We start from the raw sequence: 25,349 nt of genomic DNA, 5'->3' as shown, positions 1-25,349 counted from the left end.
TCCTCTCTCTCTCTCTGCCTGCCTCTCAGTGTACTTGTAATTTCTCTCTGTCAAATAAATAAATAAAATCTTAAAAAAAAAAAAAAAAGAAAATATATACAAACAATAAAAAGGCATACAAAAGGATGTTCATCATATGTCATCAGGGAAATGAAAGTTAAAATGACATATCACTGCATACCTATTAGAAGGGCCCAAATCTGGAACACTGGCAAAACCAAGTGTTCGCATGGATGGTAGGAATGCAAAATGGCATAAAAAATTAGAAAAGAATTGCAAGTTTCTTATAAAACTATACATTCTCTTACCACACAGCAATCATGCTCCATGGTATTTATACCCAAAGGGGTTGAAAAATATGTGCACAAAAAAGTCTAACCACAGATGTTTAAAGCAGCTCCATTCATAATTGTAAAAACCTGGAAGATATCCTCAGTAGATGAATGGATAAAGTAACTGGGGTACATCCAGACAAGGGACTATTACTCAGTGCTAAACAGAAATGAGCTAAGAAACCACAAAAAGACATGGAGGAAACAGAAATGCATATTACTAAGGGAAAGGCTAAATACCATAGGATTCCAACATTACGGCATTTTGGAAAAGGCAAAATGATGGAGACATTTAAAAGGCTAATGGCTGCCTGTGTTGGGGCGGGTGAGGAGCGAAGAGCAGGTGGAACACAGGGTATTTCCAAGGCAGCAAAAATATTCCGCATGACAGTAAATGATGCATGCACAGGATCACACAATTGTCTAAATCCATAAAATGTACATCACCAATAACGAGCGCTGAAAAGAACGATGGACTTTGAGTGATAACAATGTATCCCTTAGGTTCACCAACTGTAACAAATGTACCCCTCAGGTGGGGGATGTTAGTAATGGGGGAGGCAATACATGTGTGGGGCACGGAGTACATCAGAAATCTCTGTAACTCTTTCTTTGAACCTAAAGCTGCCCTGGAAAGTAAAGTTGATTTTGAAAGACAGAAAAAGGACCAAAGAAGAACAAAATATAGTCATGCTGATATTTATAATTTTAATCTTCTAGGAAAAAATGTAGAGCATTCCTTATCCTCTTAGATTTAGTTAACACAAAATGTATTCAAGGACAGCCAAGCTCCGTGAGATCTACAGAAGCAAACTCTCAGGTGGAGAGTTTGGGTAATACATAAATAAGTTAAAAAAAAAAAAACACCCACTTCTTAATTCATCAATATAGGATCTATTTAAAGAGTATATTTGTACACATAGACAATTGAAACAGCTTTAAAACTCACTGTGAGCCCTGGTTATTATAGAACAAAAAGTGTTATCCCTTGACAAGTATAAAATAAATAATTTTGACTCATGCCAATTTAGAATGTAAAGAGAAACTAGAAAACCACTGTCAGGAGATATGAATGTCTACATTAGCAATCGAGATCACACAAAGAGCAAAGAGGAAAAGCTCCCACATGATGTTATATATAGACTAATATAAAAATGATTTACTTAAGAGATAGTGTCGATGTTGGCAAGGAATACAAAGTTATAAACAACCTTTATTCACTTGACTCAACACCAAGGCAAAGCTCATACCTTAAATGGCTCCATGAATGGTTCACAGGTGCCAAGTCCAAGTTCAAAAATACATTGATTTTGAAACAAGAACAAGGAGAGGCTGGCTCATGGTTCGTACAACATTCTGAGAAAAAATCTTTCATATAAAGCTTTCTGAATGAGCACTACCTTCCAACTACAGTTTTGTTGGCTTTCATACACACTTAGGTGTATTTTTTCTGCATTTCATCTGAAAATAATCCATAAACTGTCAACAGAGGATTATGTTAAAGAGAAGCATCTGAACACTGGCTAAGGTTGAAACTCGGGTCTTTAGAAGGCCAATTAAAATTCTCTGGTCTTCAGAGAATACCTGAATAAACTAATCTGCTCATTCCATTTTTAAAGTTTTCAAAAGGAGGGATTCTAAAAGTAATGTCTACTCTTGAACTCAGGTTTTTTTGTTTCTTTGTTTGTTTACTTTATATCAGACTCCTCTCCAATGACCGACTAAAATCTATGACACTGGGTCATTTTTACATAAGTTTCTTTGCTTGGTTTTATGAGAAAAGTCTTCTCCACTGGGTGAGGCAGACTAGTCAGAGTCGTAGAAACCTACTTCCAGTGTGCTTTGAGTGTTAAGCACACAAAGGGACATGACCAATCTTGAATACCATGTCATATTCTTTAGGTAATGTAAAATGTTTACATTTTACTACAACCAAAAGTACTGGACTTAAAAACAGAACTACAATGCTGAGTGACGTGTTAATGGTAATTCACTCTAAAATCTTAGCTCATAAGTTAAAATGTGACTTAACTTCATATTTGGATACAAGGTCCATAAAAATCAAGTTACTCTACCACCTTTACAATTCTAGTTAGTGGCAAAACCAAGACTACACCTCCACTCTTGACGCCTGACCATTTCTTGTAACTGGAATGAATTTTTATACCATGTCTAATATATTTAATCAGACCACCCATTCACTCCTTTCTCCCAGCTGGATGTTAATAACTTGTGCTCAGAATTTACCAAGGGTCATGGGATCACAGAATATGAGCTCAGGAGTAGACCAAGCACAAGGCCTAGGAATGCTGAGGGGAGTGTGGAGCCTATGGGTGATGCTACGCACATGCCACCAGCACCACACTGAAGAGGCAGCTAGCTCTCCTATACTGGTTTCAACCAAAATCAATTGAGAGAGCATCAAATTGTCCATCCCCATAATCAATGAAGAGAAGGCATCATCAAGGAGGGAAAATTTTAAGGAACATTATCTGAAGAGTCATTCCTGCTAGATTAGGACAGGGCAAGGATGATGAAAGGTACAGGTATATTTTCCTTACCTAACTTCCAGGGAGAACTAAAATAGAAGAGAAACTTGGAGCAGAGATATCGCAAAAGCTCTGAGCGTTCAGGTTTAAGCAAATCACCACTGTTCCAGACTTCCGAATTTTGTTACCTAGACTATCATCAAAAAGGGGGCTAGTATTGGAAAGAATTTCCCAGCTCCCACAGCTTAGAACATTGAAACTAGTGATACAGGATGTACAGTATAAAGGATAAAGGAAAAGTCATTAAGCCAGACCTGGGTAAATGGCCCCATGGATGTCTTGGAAGGATGGATATCATGGATGGATGGGTGGGGATGGATGGATGTATGGATGGATGGACGGGCAGACGGACGGATGGACGGACGGATGGATGGACGGACGGATGGACGGACGGATGGATGGATGGATGGACGGACGGACAGACGGATGGATGGATGGACGGACGGACGGATGGATGGATGGATGGATGGAAGGATGGATGGACGGATGGATGGATGGATGGATGGAAGGATGGATGGATGGACGGATGGATGGACGGATGGATGGATAGATGGAAGGATGGATGGACGGATGGATGGATAGATGGGGAAGGGTAAGCAAGAAGAAAAAAGATATGGATCTCGTGTCTTCCATTTTTGTCTTAACAGCAGCTCTCAGGACTGGGTCAGTTACAACTGATGGTGGTCAGACAATGGAGATTGTTAGGTCACAGTGTACACCTGATAATTTAGGGTGAAGGATATAAAATATTTACTCAGGCTACTGGTTGTGTATGCCTCCTCTTCCCCCATCAGGTAAGACAGGTTCAGAGAATGTGCAACGGATTACAAACTGTCACACATATATCGCATCTAATAGAACCACCACCAAAACACAAAAGCAAATACCACCGAATACTGTGACTACCTCCATTTGACAAACGGGGAAAGGAGAACACCAAAAAATGACACATATTGCCCAGTGCAGAGTAGGTAACTGGAAGAAGCTGGTTTCTAAGGCAGAGTTCCAGACATCAAGAGTCCTATATCTCCTCTCTCTCTCTCCTGCCCTACACTTACTTGTAAAGAGCTGAGCACAAGAAATTTTTGAAAGCTGGGTTTTTGGGAGAATTTAAAGATTTCAATTCTTCATGCACTTTCTACCCCTGAATTATTATTGGTAATACAGAGTTGGGCCTATACATGACCTCATGGGTCTTTGGAAGTAAAAATAATTTTAAGAAATAAAACAAGATATGAGCTTAACATTTGGGCTTGGGAATGGAAGCTAATAGTTTTATCTGTTTTTGTTGCAGGACCCAGAGAGCCAAATCTCCAGTGAAAAAGTCAATTCTGTGTTCCAGTCAAATAAATGAACTCTGATATGTCAATCTTTATGAAAGGGATACAAAATACAAAGATAAAATTTATAGATGCTGGGAAATGACAACACTTGGTCACTCAAAGCTCCTGTTTTTCCTTCTACCTAGGCCATAGGAAATTAACATCTATCTTTTTTGAAGGAAGGGTTAGTAATCCAAAATAATGTTCTTTTCACTTCCCAAGTAAAACTTTCTTCAGATAATTGGGGTTTGGAAAGAATGCTGTAGCTTTTTACATCCTGCACCACTGTGAAGATGGGATAATTAGCATTCACTGTTCAAGGTATTAAGTGCCCCCTGGCCGTGTTATTCAGAAGACCTGGATTCCAGTTCTCGGGTTATAATGAAGACCGAGAGACTGAACTTCAAATACGACTGAACGTCTGTGGGCTGTTTACCCCACAACCAACAACTTCACCTCGAGTCCCAGCTTTTAAACTGCTAAAACCATGGAAACATTAATAATGACCCTTCATTAAACCTCAACTCCCCCTCCCACTTGCACTTCTGACCAATTTACTCACTTCAAAGCAAGCGACAGCATCCTGTTCAGTTAGTCAGTAGGACCTCTGTATCTTAACCCAACACCTTCGGCCAGAAGAAAGCCAGAAGCCACAAAAAACTTCATGATCTCTACTCTCCTAGGCCAGGCACAGCAATTATGCAACCCCAGTGGTTTTTTTGCTTTCATTTTTCATTTTTTTCAGTTGCTATGGGAAAAATCGTATTGGGCAACTCCATCTGCAAGAGGTAATTACTAACCTCCCACACACATGCACACGCGCGTACACACGCGCGTACACACACACACACATGCACGCACGCGCACACACCTGAAATACTGCGAAGAAAAAGTATACATAATTAAAGAATTTTTCGAAGAGGCCAAACAACTGTTATCCAAACAATGTATTGCTTAGTTACCAGCAAAAATAAACAAGGGCAATTGTATATTGTCAATTAAACTCAGCATTTTCAGAAGAATTAATAGCAATTAATATTTCCCCATAATTCCGTATTTGTCAGGCTCTACGGGCTACTTTACACAGACCGTATTTGCATAGATAAGCTCCACAAACATAAATCTGTAATTCTGATTTTATGGAAAATAGATCAGAGTAAGAAAGGTTGAGTAACTCGCACAGGGCTCATTGGTTGTAGACCCAGGATTCAATCCATGAGCCCACAGGCTGCTCATAGCTCACAGTGCCTGACCATGTCCCATGGAAGAATGACAGCGAGCTTCTGGTCTGGTCTATTGACCAGTCCAAGGGACTCGAACATAGCCCTCAATCCCAGGAAACTAAGGAAAATGCAAAATCCATGCCCTTCACCTCGCCCAGATGCTGCCGCCCGAGGATTGAGGAGGTGCACCTGGCGGACGGACAGTCCCCCAGATGCTCCATGAGTGATTCTGCCCATGAGAGCCAAAGGCAGGCAGGGAGCACTGAGCCGGGAGCTGAAATCCCGGCTCCCAGACCAGGGACGAGAGTGGAGCCTGTAATTAAATGTAAACTTGCCAGCCCCTCTCAACACAGGTGGCAAAAAGTGAATGTCTGGTGGACCGGGACGCATGCAAACCTCAGTGCCCAACCCCAGGGGACGAGTTCAAAGGGACAAGGTCTAGAGGTGAAAGAACCATCACACCTGCTGCCAGGCGCCCCTCCTCTGGGCTCACGGGACCCTCCAGGCACATCTGTCGCCCTCGCCGAGCACACAAACCCCGTGTTTCTTCTTTAGGGAGGCCTCTTGCCCGCTAGGCAGAGCTCAGGGCTGACCTCTGTGGGATTACATGTCCTTGACCAAGTCTGGACCACCTTCTAAGAGGATGGGTCCACCACCTAATAAGGTGACTCTTAGAGGTGTGGGGCTCTTGAGCACCTGACAGGAGGCCAAACCAAACTGAGAAGTGCTACAGTTTGAAATGCACAGCACATTACAAAAGGCAGGATGAAAAAGTCAACAGTCGCATATGTTTTTATATTCATTACATATGAAAATAACATTCTGGATCTATCATGTTGAATGATATATACTGTTAAATTAATTTTCCCTGTTTTGCTTCATTTTTTTTCACATGGGTACTAGAAATCTTAAAATCACCCACATGGCTTACATTATGTTTCTATTCTGTAGGAACAGAAATGGTTCTTTAGTCCATTAATACTGTTGAATGAATAATTGAGTGCATGGATATTGACAAGGTTAGCAATAATCTTTTTATTTATTTTTTTCTATTTCTTTTAAGGATGCTCACTTCTAAGTAATCTCTCCACCCAATGTGGGGCTCGAACTCATGACCTCAAGATCAAGAGTTGCATGTTCCACCAACCAAACCAGCCGGGCACACCCAGCAGTAATATTTTAAAAACAACAGACAAATAGTCAGTAGGAATGGTTAAAAGGCAGTGAGGCATTGTTGGTTTCTGAAATAGCTTCTAGCTGGAGCTACATTTCATTCTGAGTCATTTGCTGCTGAGAAAATGCTTACTAATCACCCAGGACTCAGAAAGGATGAGCGGGCGACAGACTGTCTGTCGGCCAGGCCACACCACACCACGGAGACCCAGCTCAACCTCCAGTCCTTAGGGCGAGACGGAGCCGTGCAGGCGACCAGGCAGACACACTACAAGGAACTGTCCCGGGGAGATGAAGGAGCTCGTCTGGGAGGCTGCTCCTTGTGCCAACCTCCCTACTCTCTCAATCCAACTATAGGCTTTTACTACCTTCTTTCAAACTTTTTAAGAAGATTCACTGCAAATCAAAACCACAACATCACCTCACACATAATCAGGATGACCCCTCTAAGAAATAAAACAGCAGTTATTGAGGATGCGATCGAACTGGAACTCTCTTGGGCACGGTTGTTGGGAATGTGAAATGCTACAACCGGTATGGAAAACAGCATGCAGGTTCCCCAAAAGTTAAAAATAGAACGACCGTACAACCCAGCTGCCCCACGTCTCAATTTATATCCAAAGGGGGGAGGGAGAACTGAAAACAGGATTTCTGAGTTATATACGCGCCCTCTTGTTCAAGTTCATTACAGCCCGAAGGTCCAGCCATGGATGAATGGATAAACAAAACGGGTAGATACATACAGTGGAACATTACTCGGCCTTAAAAAAGGAAAGTAGAGCTGGAGGACATTATGGCCATGACATAAGACAATCTCAAAAGCACAAAGATTGTATGATTCCATGTGTACGAGGTCTCCAAAGTAGTGAAACCCATAAAAACAAAAAGTAGAAAGGCCATGGCCAGGCTCAGGGGAGGGGGAAGGAAGACCTTGTTCAATGGGCACAGAGTTTCAGTTTCACAAAATGCCAACGTTGTAAAATCTGTGGCACGACAGTATAAATAATCCTTCACATTGCCAAACTGTACACTTAAAAAGGATCAAAATGACTAATTTTATGGTGTGTTGTTACTACAGTAAGACCAGAAGACAATGGATGGCATGAGGAATTCTACGGCTACCAAAAAATCCACAAGGGGGATCCAGCAGCAACAGAACACTGAGTCACCGTCTCTGACCAAAATAAAAGCAGAAAATGTGCTGAAATCGTTGCGCACCAACAGCAGCCATACGCTCCACAGCGGAACGGTGGAAATAAGCCAACGCCTGCCCACACACGAACGGGTAAGCAAAATGCGGCACCCACATACAATGGAATGCTACTCAGCCTTAAAAAGGATGAAATTCGAGCACCTGCTCCACGGTGGGTCAACCTTGAAGACACTACTGAGTGAAATAAGCCAGGCACAACAGGTCAATGACTGCATGACCCCACTATTATAGAGTATCCATCTGGAGTTCACACAGACAGAAAATAGAACGAGGGATGCTGTCCATGGCTTATGGCGGTGTGGGGGAAAACAGGAAGTTCTTGTTTAAAAAGTAGAAGTTGAGAAGTTTCAGGGGTGCCTGGTGGCTCAGTCAGTTAAGTATCTGTCTGCCTTCGGCTCAGGTGGTGATCTCAGGGTCCCAGGATCGAGCTCCCCATCAGGCTCTCTGCTCAGCGGGGAGCCTGCTTCTCCCTCTCCCTCTGCTGCTCCCCCTGCTTGTGCGCTCCTGCTCTGTCAAATAAATAAATAAAATCTTCAAAGAAAAAAAAAGAGGTGGAAGTTTCAGTTCGGCAAGAAGACAAATGTTCTGGAGCTGGGCCGCGTTGCTGGTCGCACACACTACGAAAGCACTTACAAGCGGTTCCAATAATGTATTTTAAGTTGGGTCTGTTGTACCACAATAATAAAAAGGCAATCTGACAGGAAATGAAGGGCAAATCAAGGAGGTGAGATTCCAGAGGCAGGAAGGAAGATTAGAATGGCTCCCAGATCCTGGAAAAGGAAATTCTCACACCCCCGCGCCCCATCACTGCCCGGAAATGTAGATGCATCATCACCCCTCTCTAAAGAAGACGGTCTCTATGTCAACCTTTTGTCTTCTGTTAAGTGTACACCCTTTTCATTTTGTTGCTCAAATCTGCAGCGAGATTCCAAAACCAGACTCAGGGTACACACACGAAGGAGAACGAGAGACAGCGCGTGCATGTACTCTGTTTTTGGAAAGAATTATCTATCTCTTTTAATCCACCATTTATATTCTTAGCCAGCATCTATCCTTGTCCAAGCCTAACTCAGCAACAACAAATTCAGTAGTACTGATGGCAAAGAAGATGCTATAATGTTATTTCTAAAAATTATCTAGCAGGGCAAGAAAAGACATTACGCAGCAGACAAGGGGCAACACACTTTTTAAATTACAGTATTTTTAATGGCAGCTTAATATGATTAACACCATTTCCCAGATGAGGAAACTGAGTTTAACAAAATACATCCAAGAGAAAGGTGAACTCTCTTGGACTACTGGTGGGAGTGAGACTGGTGTAGCCACTCTGGAAAACAGTACGGAGGTTCCTCTGGAAGTTACAAATAGAGCTCCCCTACCACCGCAGCAATTACCCTACTAGGAAAACAGCACCACCAAGTATTTACTGAAAGAATACAAATATACTGACTCAAAGGGATATGTGCACCCCAATGTTTATAGCAGCATTATCAAAAACTGCCAACTTATAGAAACAGCCCAACTGACCATCGGCTGATAAATGGATAAAGAAGTCAGGAGTGTGTATGTTCCTACATATACACAATGGAAAGTTACTAGGCCATTAAAAAATGAAAACCAATGCATTCTCAATGACATGGGCAGAGCTAGAGAGTATGATGTTCAATGAAATAAGTGAAGAGAAAGACAAATACCATATGACTTCACTCATTTGTGGCACTGAAGAAACAAAACAAACAAAACAAAACAAAACAGACTCTTCCGCTCTAGAGAACACACTGATGGTCCCCAGAGGGGAGGGGGAGGGGGAAGGGTGAAACAGGTGGTGGCGATGGAGGAGGGCGCTTCTCCAGATGATGATCAGATGAGGTACGGAAGTCATGATTCGCTAAATTATACCTGAAACTAATACGACACTGTTCACAAACTGGAATTTAAATAAAAACTTAAAAAATATATGCATCCAAGAATACAAGGGACGGGAGGTTTTTCACGCAGGTCTGGTGGATTCCAAACGAGGCCTCCTGACTGCTGTCAGGGCACGCTTTATAAGCTGAGGACACCTCCATAGGAGGAAAATTAGCAAATTTGAAGCAAGCAGAAGAGCTAGCAGGGTTAAGGCTGAGCAGCCGCTGACTAGCCAAGTCCATTGCCATCGCACGGGTGACCCTGATTCTGCCACATGCAGGTTTGAAACCTCGCATCTTAGGAAGACTGAGCACCAGGTCAAGGTGAACGTCTTTCTTAATTTCAAAAACTTGGCCTCATAAACAGGAATCAAAAGAAAACTCAATCTACGGCTAAGGAATTTAGTCTGGGAAGGAAGGTTAATCTCTCCTGCAAGGTCCTTTTCCCCAGGTTATGTATTAAAGGAGTTCTGTAAGAGGAGGGAAGAAATAAGGGGAAACAGAAACCGATTCTAGCATGTGTATCATCCGTAATGATACTTTCCACAAAATTATTGGTGCTTTCTAAAATACTGTACGTTATATGAAAGTCAAGCCATGGTATAGGCATCGTCACCAGAGGACGTGATTGTGAACACACACCTGTAACTGATGGCTGCCCTCTACCCAGCTTCCAATCTTAACGTGTATCCCATGGGCCACAGAGTATTAGGTAATTTGCTGAAAATGGGACAGAAAACCCACTAAGGAGCAACGGCTTCCTGAATCTGTTCTCTTCATTCCCAATCTCACCTGAAAATCCAGAAAATTACCTTCAGACATATCCTTGAATCAACACCTTTCCTTGCACGAGAAGCTTCAAGCTACACAGACTTCTCCATTTCCTCTGCTCCTTCCTTTAAAGGTTATTACTTCGGAAACTCCCAAATTTCTACCCCTCCCAACAGTGCTTTCTCACACATGACACCCTCCCCACCCCCAACTCTCTGTATCCATTTTTAAGCGCCCAGAAAACACAAGACGGGGAAACAAAGGGCAAATGCCAGTCTGTGACCTCTGTCTGGACTTAGCCAAGCGTGATGTGTGAATCAGGTGTATGGAATGGAAGTTTCCATGGCAACGAGACTGCAAGGCAGGCCGGAGAGTCACATACTCTTCCTACCCAGGTAAGAGAAGCAATGAGGCCACCTCAGGGATGCTGAAGGGGAACAGGCAAGTTCAGAGCTCTCCTGGGACTGTAAGGACCCCAGCTTACAGGGGTCCTATAGAAGGGCCTTAAAAGGACCTATACGCTAGGGTCCTTACAGTCCCATTATAGGTGGAGCTCCTTCCTCCACATTCCAATCTTGATTCCTTCCCACCAGCCCTTTGGGATAATCTATCATCACTTTTATGGAAAGACAGGGAAGGACAAATTGAAGAATTATTCTCTAAAGGGAGTTACTTGTGAGAAAAATGTAGAAAGGACTACAAGAGGCAAGAGTTTTCCTTACACAGAAGAAAAGCAGCTCTCTTAGACAAAAGTCCAGCTACCCTGGCCAGCCTGACTTCACTGTCTGTCAGAGAGAGACACATCTGTCTTCACCAGGCTGCTCTGCTTGACCTTGAAGCTTGACCTTGCAGCGTGCTCTTACTGGTGAATCCCATCTATAATGAAAAGCTCCTGAGCTACATTTCATTTTTTAACTTTTTTATTAATGTTAGCTGTATGCTGGTACTTTCCCAGGATTCTAAACTTTAAGGACAATATTTTTTAAAAAATTTAAAAAAAACAAAAAAAAAAGGCTTGCTTTTTTAGACCCAAGGCTTGAAGACAAAGGAAAAAGTATGCAATTTTAAAGAAATCAAAGTCGCCCTTGGTTATCCATCTGGAGAAAGGTAGTAGCCCACAGGCCAGATATGCATGAACAGTATGGCTTCTGAAGCCAGTTTCTTAACAGTGGACTCACAGATGTTATAAGGAACCAGAGCAAGGTGTGAGCATTTGTCTCAGAATTGTATAAGACAGCAAACTACCCTGGTCCGCACTCCGTGATGTGTAGCTTTGCTCTAGAAGATGTAGCTTTGCTCTAGAAGAAGGCTTCTGATTCCGTCAAGACACTATTCCAGAGACGGAAGAAAAGGTCACCTGTTACCCCTGCTAATGGCTCTTCTTTGGCAGACCATCCTTCCATCGCTTCAGAGGAACCTTCTCACGTGGCCAACCTGGACCTGTCCCTCAGGCTCTGTACCATTCCAGGGGTCCTTCCTGGTGCTCTGAGAAGCTCGAATCTCTAACCACGGATTCCAACACCACAGGTGATCTGCCTTCCTTTTGACGTTCATCTTCAGCCATTTCCTAATTGGCTCACTAGTTTCCAGGCAAATTCAACATTTTTTTTTAAAGATTTTATTTATTTATTTGACAGACAGAGATCACAAGTAGGCAGAGAGGCAGACAGAGAGAGAGAGGGAAGCAGGCTCCCTGCTGAGCAGAGAGCCCGATGTGGGACTCGATCCCAGGACCCTGAGATCATGACCCGAGCCGAAGGCAGTGGCTTAACCCACTGAGCTACCCAGGCGCCCCAAATTCAACAATTTTTGAGCTCCCATATACACCATCGGCCTCTCTCACCTTTGGCCTGTTAGGTCATGAATTCCTGCAAAGAACACTGCACCCTCTCCCCAGTATCTAAGCTAAGACGTCCTTCCCCTCCGGGAAGGTACCTCCATGCCAGAATACCAGCCTTAAAGTCCTTCGAGGTCTATCCATAAGGAGATCATACAGGCAGCTTTGCATCTAGAACCCTATCTGACTGGGAGGCGGAGCAGGAAGTGAGCTTTGCTCACCTTTGTCTCAACATGGGGCCCAGCCTGCCCGTAGGAGGTGGTCCGTCGAGATCTGCCCAAACTGAGTGAACCAGTGAACGAGCACATGAGCCAACAGAGAGGACCTAAATGGCAGGCATGGCGGGACTGATCACAAGGAACAATGACCACATCTGGGCCCGAGCCTCAGGGGCCGCGTCTGCTGTTAGTCCATGAGTTCTCAGGAGAGTTTCTTAACTTCAGCGAACCTCAGACATACACATTGACGTCAGTGTGGCCATGCCTGTCCGAGACTATTTAAAGCATCAAAGGAGAGCACGTTTGGGAAATTCATTGTGAAAGTGTCATCTGTGGATAACGGCACTTCCAGGAGAAGATGAAGACAAGAGAAAGGAGAGCGGGAGTCAGGAATCTGGAGGGATCCGTGCCGTCGGTCTAGCGAGGGGCTACAGGAATTCAAGGTGGGCCTTCTCGGACAGCACGTGCTGAATTCGCAGAGGTCACTACGGTCCCCTTTCACCCACTGGACACAGACATCCTTATGACCCTCAAGTTTGCACTTATATACCATGTTCATGTCTACCAAACACTACCACTAATAGTTTGTAGGTCTTTGTTTATTGCCTTTCCGATTATTAAATACCCTCTCTTTCCCTGTGCTACACGTATATCCTGCCATCCTTTTATAACTACGCTGTCACCCACAGCAATGAAGTTGCCTTTTGTTAAAGTAAGATGGACGCCCAACATGAGGCTCAAACTCAGGACCCCGAAATCAAGAGTCACCTGCTCTACCGACTGAGCCAGCCAGGTGCCCCCTCTGTGAAGCCTTTTTTGAGTAAACTAGCTCACACCCATCTTTCCCCTCCCGATCTCCTAGTGCATCAAGAGCCCACATTCCACTGTTCAGTGCTTGACCTTGAAAATCTTCACAAATATAGGCCATTTCCCCTTTCTAAAAAATGGGGAGGACCTCCCACAAAGAGGAGAGCCAAGTCTGGGTTATAAAATGTGGAGCTGTGGCAAAGAAGGAAAGACGTAAGCAGCATATTGAGAATTAGAAAATAGCACTGGTGAGGCTAGCAAGAGAACAAAAACGTCCCATGAGAAATGACGGGAAAATGTCTGCTTGCTGATTCGTTTCTGAAGACTCTGGAATTCTGTGGTAGTGGAACAGGATACGATGTGAGGAGGACATGGGGTCGTGCTTGAGAGAGAGGGCGGCAAGCAGGGAAATTGGGCTCCACAATGAGGGTACCAAGTGATCTTCAATCCTGAATAAGAAAACGAACAATAAGATAGAAAAAATGGAAAAGCAAAAGGAAATAGAGACAAAACAGACAAATTACCACCAGTGAGATCAATCGACAACATTTTGCTGAGCATTCGGTTCCCGGTGTTCTTCCTGGTATTACTTAACCTGACATAATAAACCACCATGACCACAATTAGCCCCGTGGAAAAGTCATGGGGAAATTCTGGGATGAACTTATCAAGAATTACAATAGGACCATTAAATACCATGTTTATTATTATAGAAGAAAAATTAGAATTCAAAATGCATATACAGTGAGATCCTACTTACATAAAAATGCATACAGACATAAGCACATAGAAATAAATACTAAAAAAAAAATCCAAATTCTCTCTGGTTTATATAATTATAGGTTATTTTTATTTTCTTCTGGAGGTCTTCCTGTATTTTCCAAATTTTCTACACTAAGCATGGATTACTCTGTAATTAAAAATTATATTTGGATATTGAAACATGAAATAGACATTTTAATTGGAATTCTATTTAGAGAGTGGTCCATGGAAAGTGAACATAATCCCCACTCTCAGCTGCCTAGTAATGGAGCTCCAGTTCCCCCAGAGAAGAGCACATTTCCCTTCTCAACCTTGTGACTACGTGTGACACTGAAGATATATAGGCTTGTTCCATCTACATTTTATTGTCCACAGGAAATGACTTGTAGAAATCCCTTCACCACCGTTTCTTCCATAAGAAGGTATTTATAAGAAGAGTAAATGTCTTTCCAGAAGGCCTGAACTCCATGAACTACCCAACTTCTGCTCTTTCCCTGCCATCTCCATCTCTGTCTCCTACCATGCACAGGTGGACATCTTAAATATTGCCCCCAGACCAAGATGGCGGCATTCGCTTTGATTTCTTATGTACTTTCCATGACATTCAGAGTAGCACCCTCGATTCAAACAGAACTTCTGAGTTTCACAAATACAACTCATGTTTTGTTGTACCTTCAGCATATTTACAAGCACCCCAGGAAAAAACTGCCGGGTCAGAAGTCAGCACAGTCATTCCACATGACATGTGATGAACCACTTTCTCAGGGCAACTCTTCGGCCCACGCTAGGGCTGGTGGCAGGAAGCAGAGGCTGGCATCAGCCCACCGCTGGAGAGAGGGGGGAAAGTGGTGGTAACTTTAAATGAAAGAGAGAAGCTTGAAATGTTTCTATTACCAAACCAGGCAATTAAAACATTAAATGTGAAATCCGAGGCACTGTAAATTTCCTAATATGGTATGAGTACTGAGTTTCCCAAATGATGCTTTCTCATCTTACAACATATCAAAGAGCATGCCAAAACCCCAAAGAAACATTTCCATTTTGAAAACAAAAATAAACCACACACATCCACATGCTATTAATAGTGTTGTCTTGCCTTAAAGACCCTGTATCCTCAGTCAAAAGAAAAAAAAAAAAAAAAAAGTCCCACTGCAGTTTACATAAATGTTAACATTATTGAAAACTCCTGTCCAAAGTAAACTGCACACGGGTAGGTGCGTTAGGTGGGACTGAGGCAAAAGTAATCAAAATCCCTTCTATATTTTCATTTCTGGAGACCAAATGTTATGTTCCTCATCGCCACACCTAAGGACTTTGTAAATATGTTCTACATCTTTAGCAGCATTTCTTAAGAGAGTGTAAAAGAAGGAGACCTGGCAGGAGATACACAGGTTCAAGCCAACTCCACAATATTTGCAGACCTGCGAGAAAGGGTTACAAGCTTACAGTGGAAACTGCAGAAGGACGTGCCAGTGGAAGCAAAGGACATGTCAAAGATCCCAGAACTTGGACGATAAACTCTTGAACCTACCACCATGGAAAGGAAAAATGCTGTCCCATGGAATTTTATGTTTAAAGACAGGAAAAGGCTGTTCGATGTGGTGCTCTCCTTCCTTAATTCACATATCCCCGAGCTGCTGTGTATGTGCTCAGCAGTAAGTCAGATGCTTGGGGTGAGTACCATAGGACGTCTATGACACAGAATCTGGTCATGGGATGGTTCCATGGTGGAGGGAGGAGAAGAACCAACACATAAGACAATACCGGATTGTTGAATCCATCCCAACAGCTTGACCATGCAACTAAAATGGCCAGTTCAACCCCAGGGTCTGTTGGAGAAAAGAGCTGTTAACACCTGTGTCCAGGAACCACCTTCATTCAAAGTTTAAGTTCTAGGTCATGGGCCCCAGGATGTCTCTACAAGACCAAACACATGGGAAAACCAGAATGATAAAGGGAACAAACCCATTGTTGACCCGGCAGGGTGAGGAGGAATGAAGAGAAAGGAGTGAGGATACCAACTCGAACAGAACTAGGATGAAGAAAAAGGAACTATGGAAAGTGGTGAGATGGAAAGATCACTTCTTTCAAGCCAACAGACCCAACTTCTGACCCTAACCCGGCTACTTCCTTCTACAAATCGGGCACATAAATCTATTTCTATCCCCTTTATTTACGAAACATTCACCTACGGCTCTACGGGAGGAATTCTTCTAAGCTCTTTACATTACCGTATTTAATCTCAACAACCAGCAACTGAGGCGGGCACTGTATTATACTCACTTTACAACAGGGAGACTGAGGCATGGAGAAGTCACATCCTCTAAGAGCGGCAAATTTATACTTAAATCCTGGTGGAATGGAGCTAAAGTCTGGAGCTCTAAAGCTCGACATTGCCTCACTTACAGAATACTTACTTTTCCAAGCTGGGGTGTAGAGTCCATGAAATGCACACAGAGCACCCAGCAGAGTGCCTGGCCCTGGCAAATTTAGTAGAAGCCGACGGATAGACCTCCCTCCTCCCACATCTCTCTACACTCTCCCCACACCGTGGGAGGCTGGCGGCAAGATTCTGCACACAGAGAAAAGCAGCTAAGTCCATCAGCAAAGGCTCAGGGACTCCAGGGCAAGCTAGAGAGCAACCCTCTGTCTTTATCCCCCGAGGCCTGGAACAAGAGCTCTAACTCAGACGGAGATGTCCAGCATTTCCAGACAGAGCCTGCCTCTATTTATTATAATCTGCATTCAAGGCACAAGCACTGGAGACAAGCCTTAGGGAAACCAAAAGGTTTCACGAATTTTGTACTTCGACCTCTCCATGTGTATGTCAAACACAAACACACCACACATACACACACCACACACACACCACCACCACCACCACCTAAAACGTACATCGTATCTACCAGAGGGAGACAATGATCCCCATTCCAGAACCTTCCATTCCCTGGAAACTGGCAGAGTGTCTGTATCGGGCTGCAGCGTGCTTTGAAAGAGCCTGGATATGGATAGGGAGCTAAAGGACAGAGCCCCTTTTGAAAATTACTCAGGATAAATGAGGCCCAGGGTCCCTGGGGACCTGGGTTGTAAAGCATGAGAAAATTTTGTTTTCCAGCCCTTTGGTGGTATGTTCATGAACTGATGATAATAAAATAGAGGAAAGAGATTATTTTTGTATGTTGTTATTCCTGTGAATAATCATTGAGAAAGGTGCCCATGTTACCAGCTCAGGGACTTACCTACTCGGGCAAGAGCCCACACAAAATAGGGGCTCTAAAACAATTAGAATTTTCTATGTGTACAACTGGTCCACGGTGATAATTACAAGAAGTTTTCACATGCTCCCAAGTTAGGAGTGCTCTCTCTACCCGCCCCTCCCAACTTCTTCCTCAATTAATGAAAAGTCTTCTTTAATGCAGGAAAACAGCCTAAGACCATGACTTCACTGCAAGGGGGGGAAAAGAAAAATCACTGCAATGAAATCTTGATACTGACCCTGAGAATGTGCCGACACGGTTTAAAAGTAATTAAGAAGGAAAGCTGACTTTCTACGTTTTTCAGCCTCAGTCACTGTGGCTACTGGGTTCAAGGACGCCTGCCAAATCTTGCAAAATTACAGCACTCCTATCCATGTGGTTTCTAAAACTATAAGCTTCTATTGTGAAAAGGCTTGATCTTCTGCTTTAGAAATCCAGCAACTGCCGGGCCGCTGTCCATGGCGGGTTGCTAAGAGAGACTCCACAAAGCGCCCAGGTGCACACACCAGGAATCAAGCTCTTCATTCATGTTCATTACAGTTCAGCACAAGGGAGAGACGGAGGCCAAGGAGGCGTCTTTGCAAAAATGCTCGTTAGGAAGGGCAGTTTTCTGTCGGGCCAACAGGAATGCGATCCTCGAACTCGCTCGTCTGTAAAAGTACCCCCGACGGGAGTTAGGGCCCCTGAAATCACGGGCCAGCCACATCCAGGCTCCGGGGCTCAGCCCGGAGCGTTTACAAGAGGGGAGACAGGAACAGAATAGGAAGTAGTTAGCAGCTCCAGAGGAAGACGAGGATTTTCAGACTCGGAGGACCTGTGTGAACAATTCCTCCTCCCTTCTGACTTCAGCCGGTTACCCCCCTCGCCCCGGGAGATCTGTTATCTTCTGAGTCATTGTAAAAAGCCATTAAATGGGGCCTGAGAGAGGGTGGGAGGGACCGACTTCTTCTGTGTGCGTCTGGGAGTCCCGGGAGCCGGAAGCCTGACAAACCAGCTGCAAACAACAAAGCTGGAAGGGCGCACCATCAGCTCCCACCCCCCAGACAGTGAGAAACTGCGTTATCCTAAGGGATCCCCTGGCCACCCATGCTCAGCCCCGATAAGTGAGAACCTTCTAAGCTCTGGCCAATAGGAGACCTGCCGCCACCGCCGCGCACAGAAGCCCTGGGTGGCCTCCGTCCCAGCCGCTGCAAATGGTTCCAAGGCAGAAACGCTGCGGCTGGGTGGAGCTCAGCAATGCCGTGGGTGGGAGAGAGGCGGACAGAGCCGGGGTGTGTGTGTGTGTGTGTGTGTGTGTGTGTGTGTGTGTGTGTGTGTGTGTGAAAGCTGCCCCCTCCACCACCAGCACCACCACCAGGGGCTCCAGTCCCCCGTCCTGGGGCTTTAGGAAAATCCGGGGTCTCCAGGCTGACCCCCTAAGGCCACGGGTGGCAGCTGGCCTCACCACCAGTCCTCAGCCAGAAACGGACACTGTGCCTTGGAGATTCCAGAAACTGTGCGGATATTTCCCCGCCTGGCAATCCTGAGAGCTCCAGGAGCACTGGTATAATTAATGCCACTTGGTGAAAGATGGGGGTTATTCCAAATTCGGTCCCGCAGAAGAAGGGAGGCTTGCCACACACCCTCCACGGCGCACACAGAGCCCCTCAAGACACTCCCTTTAAAGACTCCGGCAAATCCCATCGAGAACTTCCATTTGTAGTAGCATTTCCAAGTCCAAAAAAAAAAAAAAAAAAAAATGTATTTACTCTAAGTGAAAAAAAGAAAGGCTTAACATTGGAGGAAACGTATATGAACGTTATAGTCTGAACCCACTCTGGGGATCTTGTCGTTTGCATGAAGAATTATCTAAGTAGCGGGGCGCCTGGGTGGCTCAGTGGGTTAAGCCGCTGCCTTCAGCTCAGGTCATGATCTCAGGGTCCTGGGATCGAGTCCCGCATCGGGCTCTCTGCTCAGCAGGGTGCCTGCTTCCCTTCCTCTCTCTGTGATCTCTTCCCTTCCTCTCTCCTACTGTGATCTCTCTCTGTCAAATAAATAAATAAAATCTTTAAAAAAAAAAAAAAAAAGAATTATCTAAGTAGGAAACATTCGCTGCCGCTAGGACCTACTGTTACTTTCTCACGTCTCCTATTGTCACGAGTTGTGTTTTGGAACGTTTTCGGGTCTGTAGCGGATGCCGATGAGGCACATCCCATGGACAAGAGAGACAATCAAGAAGTTATCAGACCACGAAGCGTTCGTTCGCTCCCAGACCACGCAACCCCTTTGCCGAACCCAACTCCGTACAGACGTGCTTTTGAAAGCAAGTATGTAATTTTTTGTTGACGCGCGCACACACGCGGGTGTCAGTGTGAACGTGCGTAACAAATGAGAAGGGACACAAAAGCTGGAAAAATTCCCGCTAAAACTGGACCTCTCACTCCTCGAGGAGGGCTGCCGACATGTCGAGCCAAACCCGAGTGGGCATTGGTGGTAGAAATTAAAATTAAGTCGTCTGGCATCCAGATGAGAGAAATGGAGGTTAAAAGTCGGGGAGCTGTTTTGCACTTGGCCCTTGATTTGCTGTGGGGCCTACATCAAGCTGTCCTACACCTCTGTTGTAACATCTGCAAAATGGAGATAACACTTCACGCTGCCTACCTCAGAGAGTGGTTAGAAGATTAGATACTAAAAAAGAAAATCCTCAAAGCCCTTTGAGTTTCTCATAAATATAAGACATGCAATGTAATAAAATACCAGCAGCCCTTTACAAACGTCCTAAGACGCTCAAGCCTCGAGGAATAGGAAAGAGACGCAGGCAATTCTGTGAGGCTGACGCCTCCCTGGGCATAACATTTGAAACCATGCAGGCGATGCGCGATTCTGTCTCCAGCTGCCAGGGAAAACAAGGGGACGATACCTCCCATTCGGATCTTCTCCGACAAACAAAACACCCGGGGAAAAGAAGAGAAAAACAAAACAAGGTGTTGTTCGGACAGATCAACAGAAAGTTGAAAGAACTGACCCTGACAGACAGAATTCCGAATTCCCGCCTCAAGGTCTAGTTCTACAAGACGACGGGGCCTTGACTACGGTTTCAGGCCCGGTCAAGTCTCATATTAAGGCAAACTGGTTCCACAGAGGAGTACGTGTTATGACCCCCTGACAATGAATAAATATTAAGTGCAGAACACAGAAATGAGAGTATTTTTAATCAATTGGGACTGGGAACAAAAGCCAAAATGGGCGGAACAAAGGCAAAGCGATTATGGGGGTGGACACCGAGTGGAGCAAGCAGAAGCCAGAGAACATCAGTGGCCCCAGAAGCCAGAAGGACGAGGAGCAGAAGCTCACCTGAAGAAAACGATCACTTCAGGACTCATAAAACAATTGGGAAAAGACCCTAAGAGACTCCAAATTATGGAACATTCGACATTGGATCTGTATCATTAGGCCAAGCACGTGTTGTGTGTCACACATCATGAACTGTACAACATGAACAACCGTCACCAAGTACAGAGGAAGGGACGAGTGCGTGCTGGGTTGGCTAACGGCAGCTCATGCCTCCCCGGATGTCCAGATACGTCCTAGTTCACCGAAGCATTGCGGAGACCATCCAGGAGGCCCCGAGTGGCAAGGCCTCTGCGGGAGATGGAGAGGGAGCAACAGCGGGTGATATTTCTGAAAGGGGACTTGATATTTTCTGTCACTTGATATCCGTGACTGAGGCCAATGGCCCAGGAACAAGTGAGGTGGATAAGGAAGCAGAGAAGCCAAAGGGCCAGGTAGGCTCAACCATGACTCAGAGATGCTCGGGAGCGTGGTTTCCAGGAGAAGGAGCCAGCCGACATTCGGTGGATAAAAGACAAGGTAATAGTCTGAATAATGGCCTCCGAACATAACAGGTCCTAATTCCTGGAAACTATACATGTTCCCTTCTGCGGCAAAGACTCTGCAGATGCAGTGAAACACCTGGAGATGGGGAGACTATTCTGGATTAGCCAACCGAACCCTAAATGCACTGACAAGGATGCTCACGAGAGGAAGGCAGAAGGAGAAGACAGTGTGGTCAGGGAGGTAGATCCTGGCGTGAAGGTACCACAGGCCAAAGAATGTCAGCAGCCACCAGAAGCTAGAAAAGATAAGGAACAGATTCTCCCATTGGCCCCTGTTGGAAGTGTGACCCTGTGAAGACCTAAATTTCTACTGTATGAAGCCACTAAGTTTGCAGAAATTTGCTACAGTGACCATAAGAAACAAGACACAGAGAGCAAGGAGTTACTCCCCAAGCACTTTTGGGAATCACAATTACAGGTCTTGGTACGAATGACTCAGATGGAAGGCACCTCAACGATCAAGAAGTTGAGGTCAAAGCTGGAGCCACATAGGAAGGCTAGATAACGATACTAAGTAGCTGGCCAAAAATTAGGGAATGGGACCTGGGTAAAAGCCTCAAGTGAGTCAATACAAAATGGATGGAAACATTGCAAATCATAAGCACTAAACACTGACACACAAGGGAAGGAACTGGATCTAAATAGTAAAGAGACAAGAAGAGATACAGCAACTTGGAGATAATCACTGAGGACCCAACCTTCTGGCCTAGGATAGACATGTAATTTTAAGTGCCCAGAAGGATGGAAAACATTTACATGCATGCTGTCACAATCAAGATGACTTGGGACTAGAACTATCAATCAAAGACTTCAGTGGACCCAGATATGGGACATGTATGGAAATGCAACATGGAATGCTAAGAAGCTGGCCATGTGCTCTTCAGTCAAGACATCAAACTCAGTGAGGTCCATTTTAGGAGGAAGGTGGAGGCAAGATGTGATGTCCACAGTGACCTATACAACCCAGAAAGAAGGTGACTGAAAGTGTCACACTTGAAGATGATCACGGGCACACAGAATAATGAGGGGATGGTGGCAGCTTGGTAAATATTTAGAGGACGGAGCAAGTTTCTTGCACAGGGGAATGAGTGACTGGTAGAGCATGGGGCAGCAGTTGAGGGACAACACCCAACTCCGAACACCAGACTGAAAGGAAAAGGGTGTAGTAGAACAGACAGAATGAGTGTGTCTCTAGCTCCTCTGAGCTCAAGGCACTGGTGGGTCATGCCAGGGTTGATAGCCAGAAGCCAACAGAATGCTGGGCTCAGAATTCCCGATGCTCAGAATGTTCAAAAGGTTTGCACATTTGACAAAGCTAGGTCACGTGCTCTTTCGTCTTCTTCCTCCTGCTCCACCACCATGAAAGAAATCCAAAAACGATCACAAAAATTTTAATAACCAAAACCAACACTTGTGAACTGTTCTCATACCATGCACTTGTGAGAGAAGTCTCACTTTGACAGCGCTTGAAAGTAAATGAGTTTTCAAAGAAGAGTGGAAAAGAATTCTTACCGTTAGCTTTTTCCCTTTCCTGCCGGGTTTGAGGACATTTGGTGGAAGGGACAAGCAAGAACAGCAATCTGTCAATCAGGGCCGGGGAGGAGGATGTTCGGTGGTGATCCCGGGTTGACCAGATGATGGAAAAGATGGCCCATTTGCTAAATCCGCGGATGACATCAAGTTGGACACTACTGGAGCAGCAAATGCAGATCCTACAAAGAGAAAAACAAAACAAAACACTATGTTCACTAATATGGACCACCTGGGAAAAGAAAGGGAAAAAAAGACATGGATTTATCTGCAAAAGAAAAAGTAGGCTTATCAGGAGAGTGCGCGCACACACACATAAACACACACGACTCATTTGTGCCCTACAGCGGTACACGCTATACTCCTCACCAAAATGCTCCAGTGCCCATTGCTCTGGGCAGAATACAAGCAGCTCCCCCCTGCTAGCCCAAGACTCATCGGGATAAGTACCAGCCATGGGATGGAAAGACTTTGGAACTTCTCAAACACATCACAGCTTCTGATTTTAATAGCCAACTCTCAGGAAAATTCCTAAACCAAAGAACCTGGAAATACTTCAGAGATGAAGTTGGGCTTATACAGCAAATATACTTCTCAAAATAGTTCAAAGAGAGACGTCTAACAAGCAAAAGTCATCCTAAAATATCAAGCTCAATTTTATGGTCAATAATGACATCCAGTAGAGTTCTGTGGAATTCCAATTCCACTATGAAAATAAATTATGGCTACCTAACAATTTCATTTTAGTCACTAATGCCTGACGAAAAAATAAAATAAAAGTGGAGTCACCCACAGGTACGTAGTCTTATAGTTTTAGTGCCTACCCCTCCATGACAACGACAATGAAAATAATATTTACATATATATTTTTTTAAGATTTTATTTATTTATTTGAGAGAGAGACAGTGAGAGAGAGCATGAGAGGCAAGAAGTTCAGAGGGAGAAGCCGACTCCCCGTGGAGCTGAGAGCCTGAAGCGGGACTCGATCCCCGGGACTCCAGGACTGTGACCTGAGCCGAAGGCAGTTGCTTAACCAACTGAGCCACCCAGGCGCCCTACATATATGTTTTTAAGGTTTCTTAAGACCCTAAACATGGGGAGCTTCATGTCAAAGAGCCAAAGAAGGTTTCTGAAACTAGGAAAGTAAATCAAACATTCTCTTGGGTTGTTTTCAGCCCCTGGTAAGGAACACAAAGCCAGGAGTCACTTCTCTACAACTGCAGACGCTGAGAGTTCTGACGTGTGTCATTAATGGCAAGGGCCATGATAGGGTTTCTGCATACGTGTCAACAACACCTGTAACAATCAAGTCCTATCTTCCCGCTGAAGAGGTCGCAGCCATCATATTACACACAAAAACACAGTACTGCTCTCCTATCTCACTGCCTCCTCCGTCTGCAGGAACCCGCTAAAACTAGAAGGAAAACCACTTTATTTTTAAAAAAATGTCCCAACATTTATTATGAACTTAGTCAGTCATAATGGCCAACATTTATTTAATATTTATCATGTGCCTGGTCCTATTTAAAGCCCATAAATATCCTCACAAAACTATATGCAGTAGCTACTGTTATCACCAAACCCGTGTTAGAGGAGAACCCAAGGCACAGGGAAAGTGACGTAGTCACCCAAAATCACATCCTTAGGATATCGTGGGGCCAGGACTTGGATCTAAGCAGTAGGATTCCAGTGTCCGACACTCAATCCGTGTGCTCAATACATGTGCTAACACCACATCTCCTATTTAAAAAACAACAACAAAAGTAAACTATTGTTTAAAGACAGTAAACACTGTCTATGACCTAAGTGTTTTTTGATTATTTCAAATATCTCCAAGAGTACCAGATACAAACAAACTAAAATAGCCACACAGACACATACACACACACACACACACACACACACACACACACATTTTCTGAAGACAGTTTAAATAAAAAAGATTCCACTTGGATGTAGAAACTTTTGACCATTTAGGGTGACAAAAAATAATGAAATGAGCTGTACTGAAAGACAAATTGTAAGCACCAACTCCCCAAAAAAGTGATTCTCCTAAAAGACACGCTTATCTACATTTTAGAGTTTGGAGTAACTACACTTTTGCTTCTAAGATAACTTCGGGATTTATTTTGCACTTTATACTCTCCTAATCTTCCTCCCATCATCCCTGTTTTCAGTCTAAATCTGAGTTTAAAAGAATTACACAAGATCCAGCACAGAATCATGATCATACACGTTGAAACATCAATTTTTAATGAAAGTTGTCATGTATTTGTGAAGAATAGATTTTAACTGAAGCCCTTCACTTGTAATAATCCAATTAATTATATTTTTGATTTTCCAAACATTTCTCTGGATCAAATACTCTCAATTGGCTAGTTTTTTCTAAGACATTTATTTGCTGCCTTATTTCAAAAACTTAAAGGAGAAAATGCCTCCAAACATAGTTATTGAAAGGCAGAGAAAAAAAAGCAACCAAGGATTTACTGAAGAAATGCAATTTTCCATGTGTTCTATTTCAAATATGGGCAGAGGAGGAAATGATTTTTGGATCCAATCTTGCAGGATCCTGT

At 44.1% G+C, this 25,349-nt stretch overlaps 2 protein-coding genes across 7 annotated transcripts in view; both read right to left on the bottom strand.

The window, feature by feature from the left end:
* LOC309865110 (uncharacterized protein) overlaps positions 1-18,572 on the bottom strand; it is a 285,659-nt gene extending 267,087 nt beyond the window's left edge. The window contains exon 1 of one of the 2 annotated variants that reach the window (XM_082731325.1): positions 18,483-18,572. The gene's annotated coding sequence lies outside the window, so the exon portion shown is untranslated. Of the gene's footprint in view, positions 1-10,531; positions 10,653-18,482 lie in introns of those variants that run through there. The other variant, XM_082731324.1, reaches the window with a different exon arrangement.
* Positions 1-25,349, bottom strand: part of LOC309865112 (uncharacterized protein) — a 335,985-nt gene that overhangs the window by 36,516 nt on the left and 274,120 nt on the right. For 3 of the 5 annotated variants that reach the window (XM_082731331.1, XM_082731332.1, XM_082731330.1), the window contains one exon: positions 22,759-22,958. In XM_082731331.1, coding sequence (XP_082587457.1) covers positions 22,759-22,958 — 200 coding nt within the window. Of the gene's footprint in view, positions 1-22,758; positions 22,986-25,349 lie in introns of all 5 variants that reach the window. The other 2 variants (XM_082731329.1, XM_082731328.1) reach the window with 1 other exon arrangement.

Source organism: Mustela nivalis, assembly GCF_964662115.1.
Source record: "Mustela nivalis genome assembly, chromosome: 5".
NCBI lineage: Eukaryota > Metazoa > Chordata > Mammalia > Carnivora > Mustelidae > Mustela > Mustela nivalis.
Note: the sequence above shows the minus strand (reverse complement) of the source record. Positions and strands in the feature narration are given on the sequence as shown.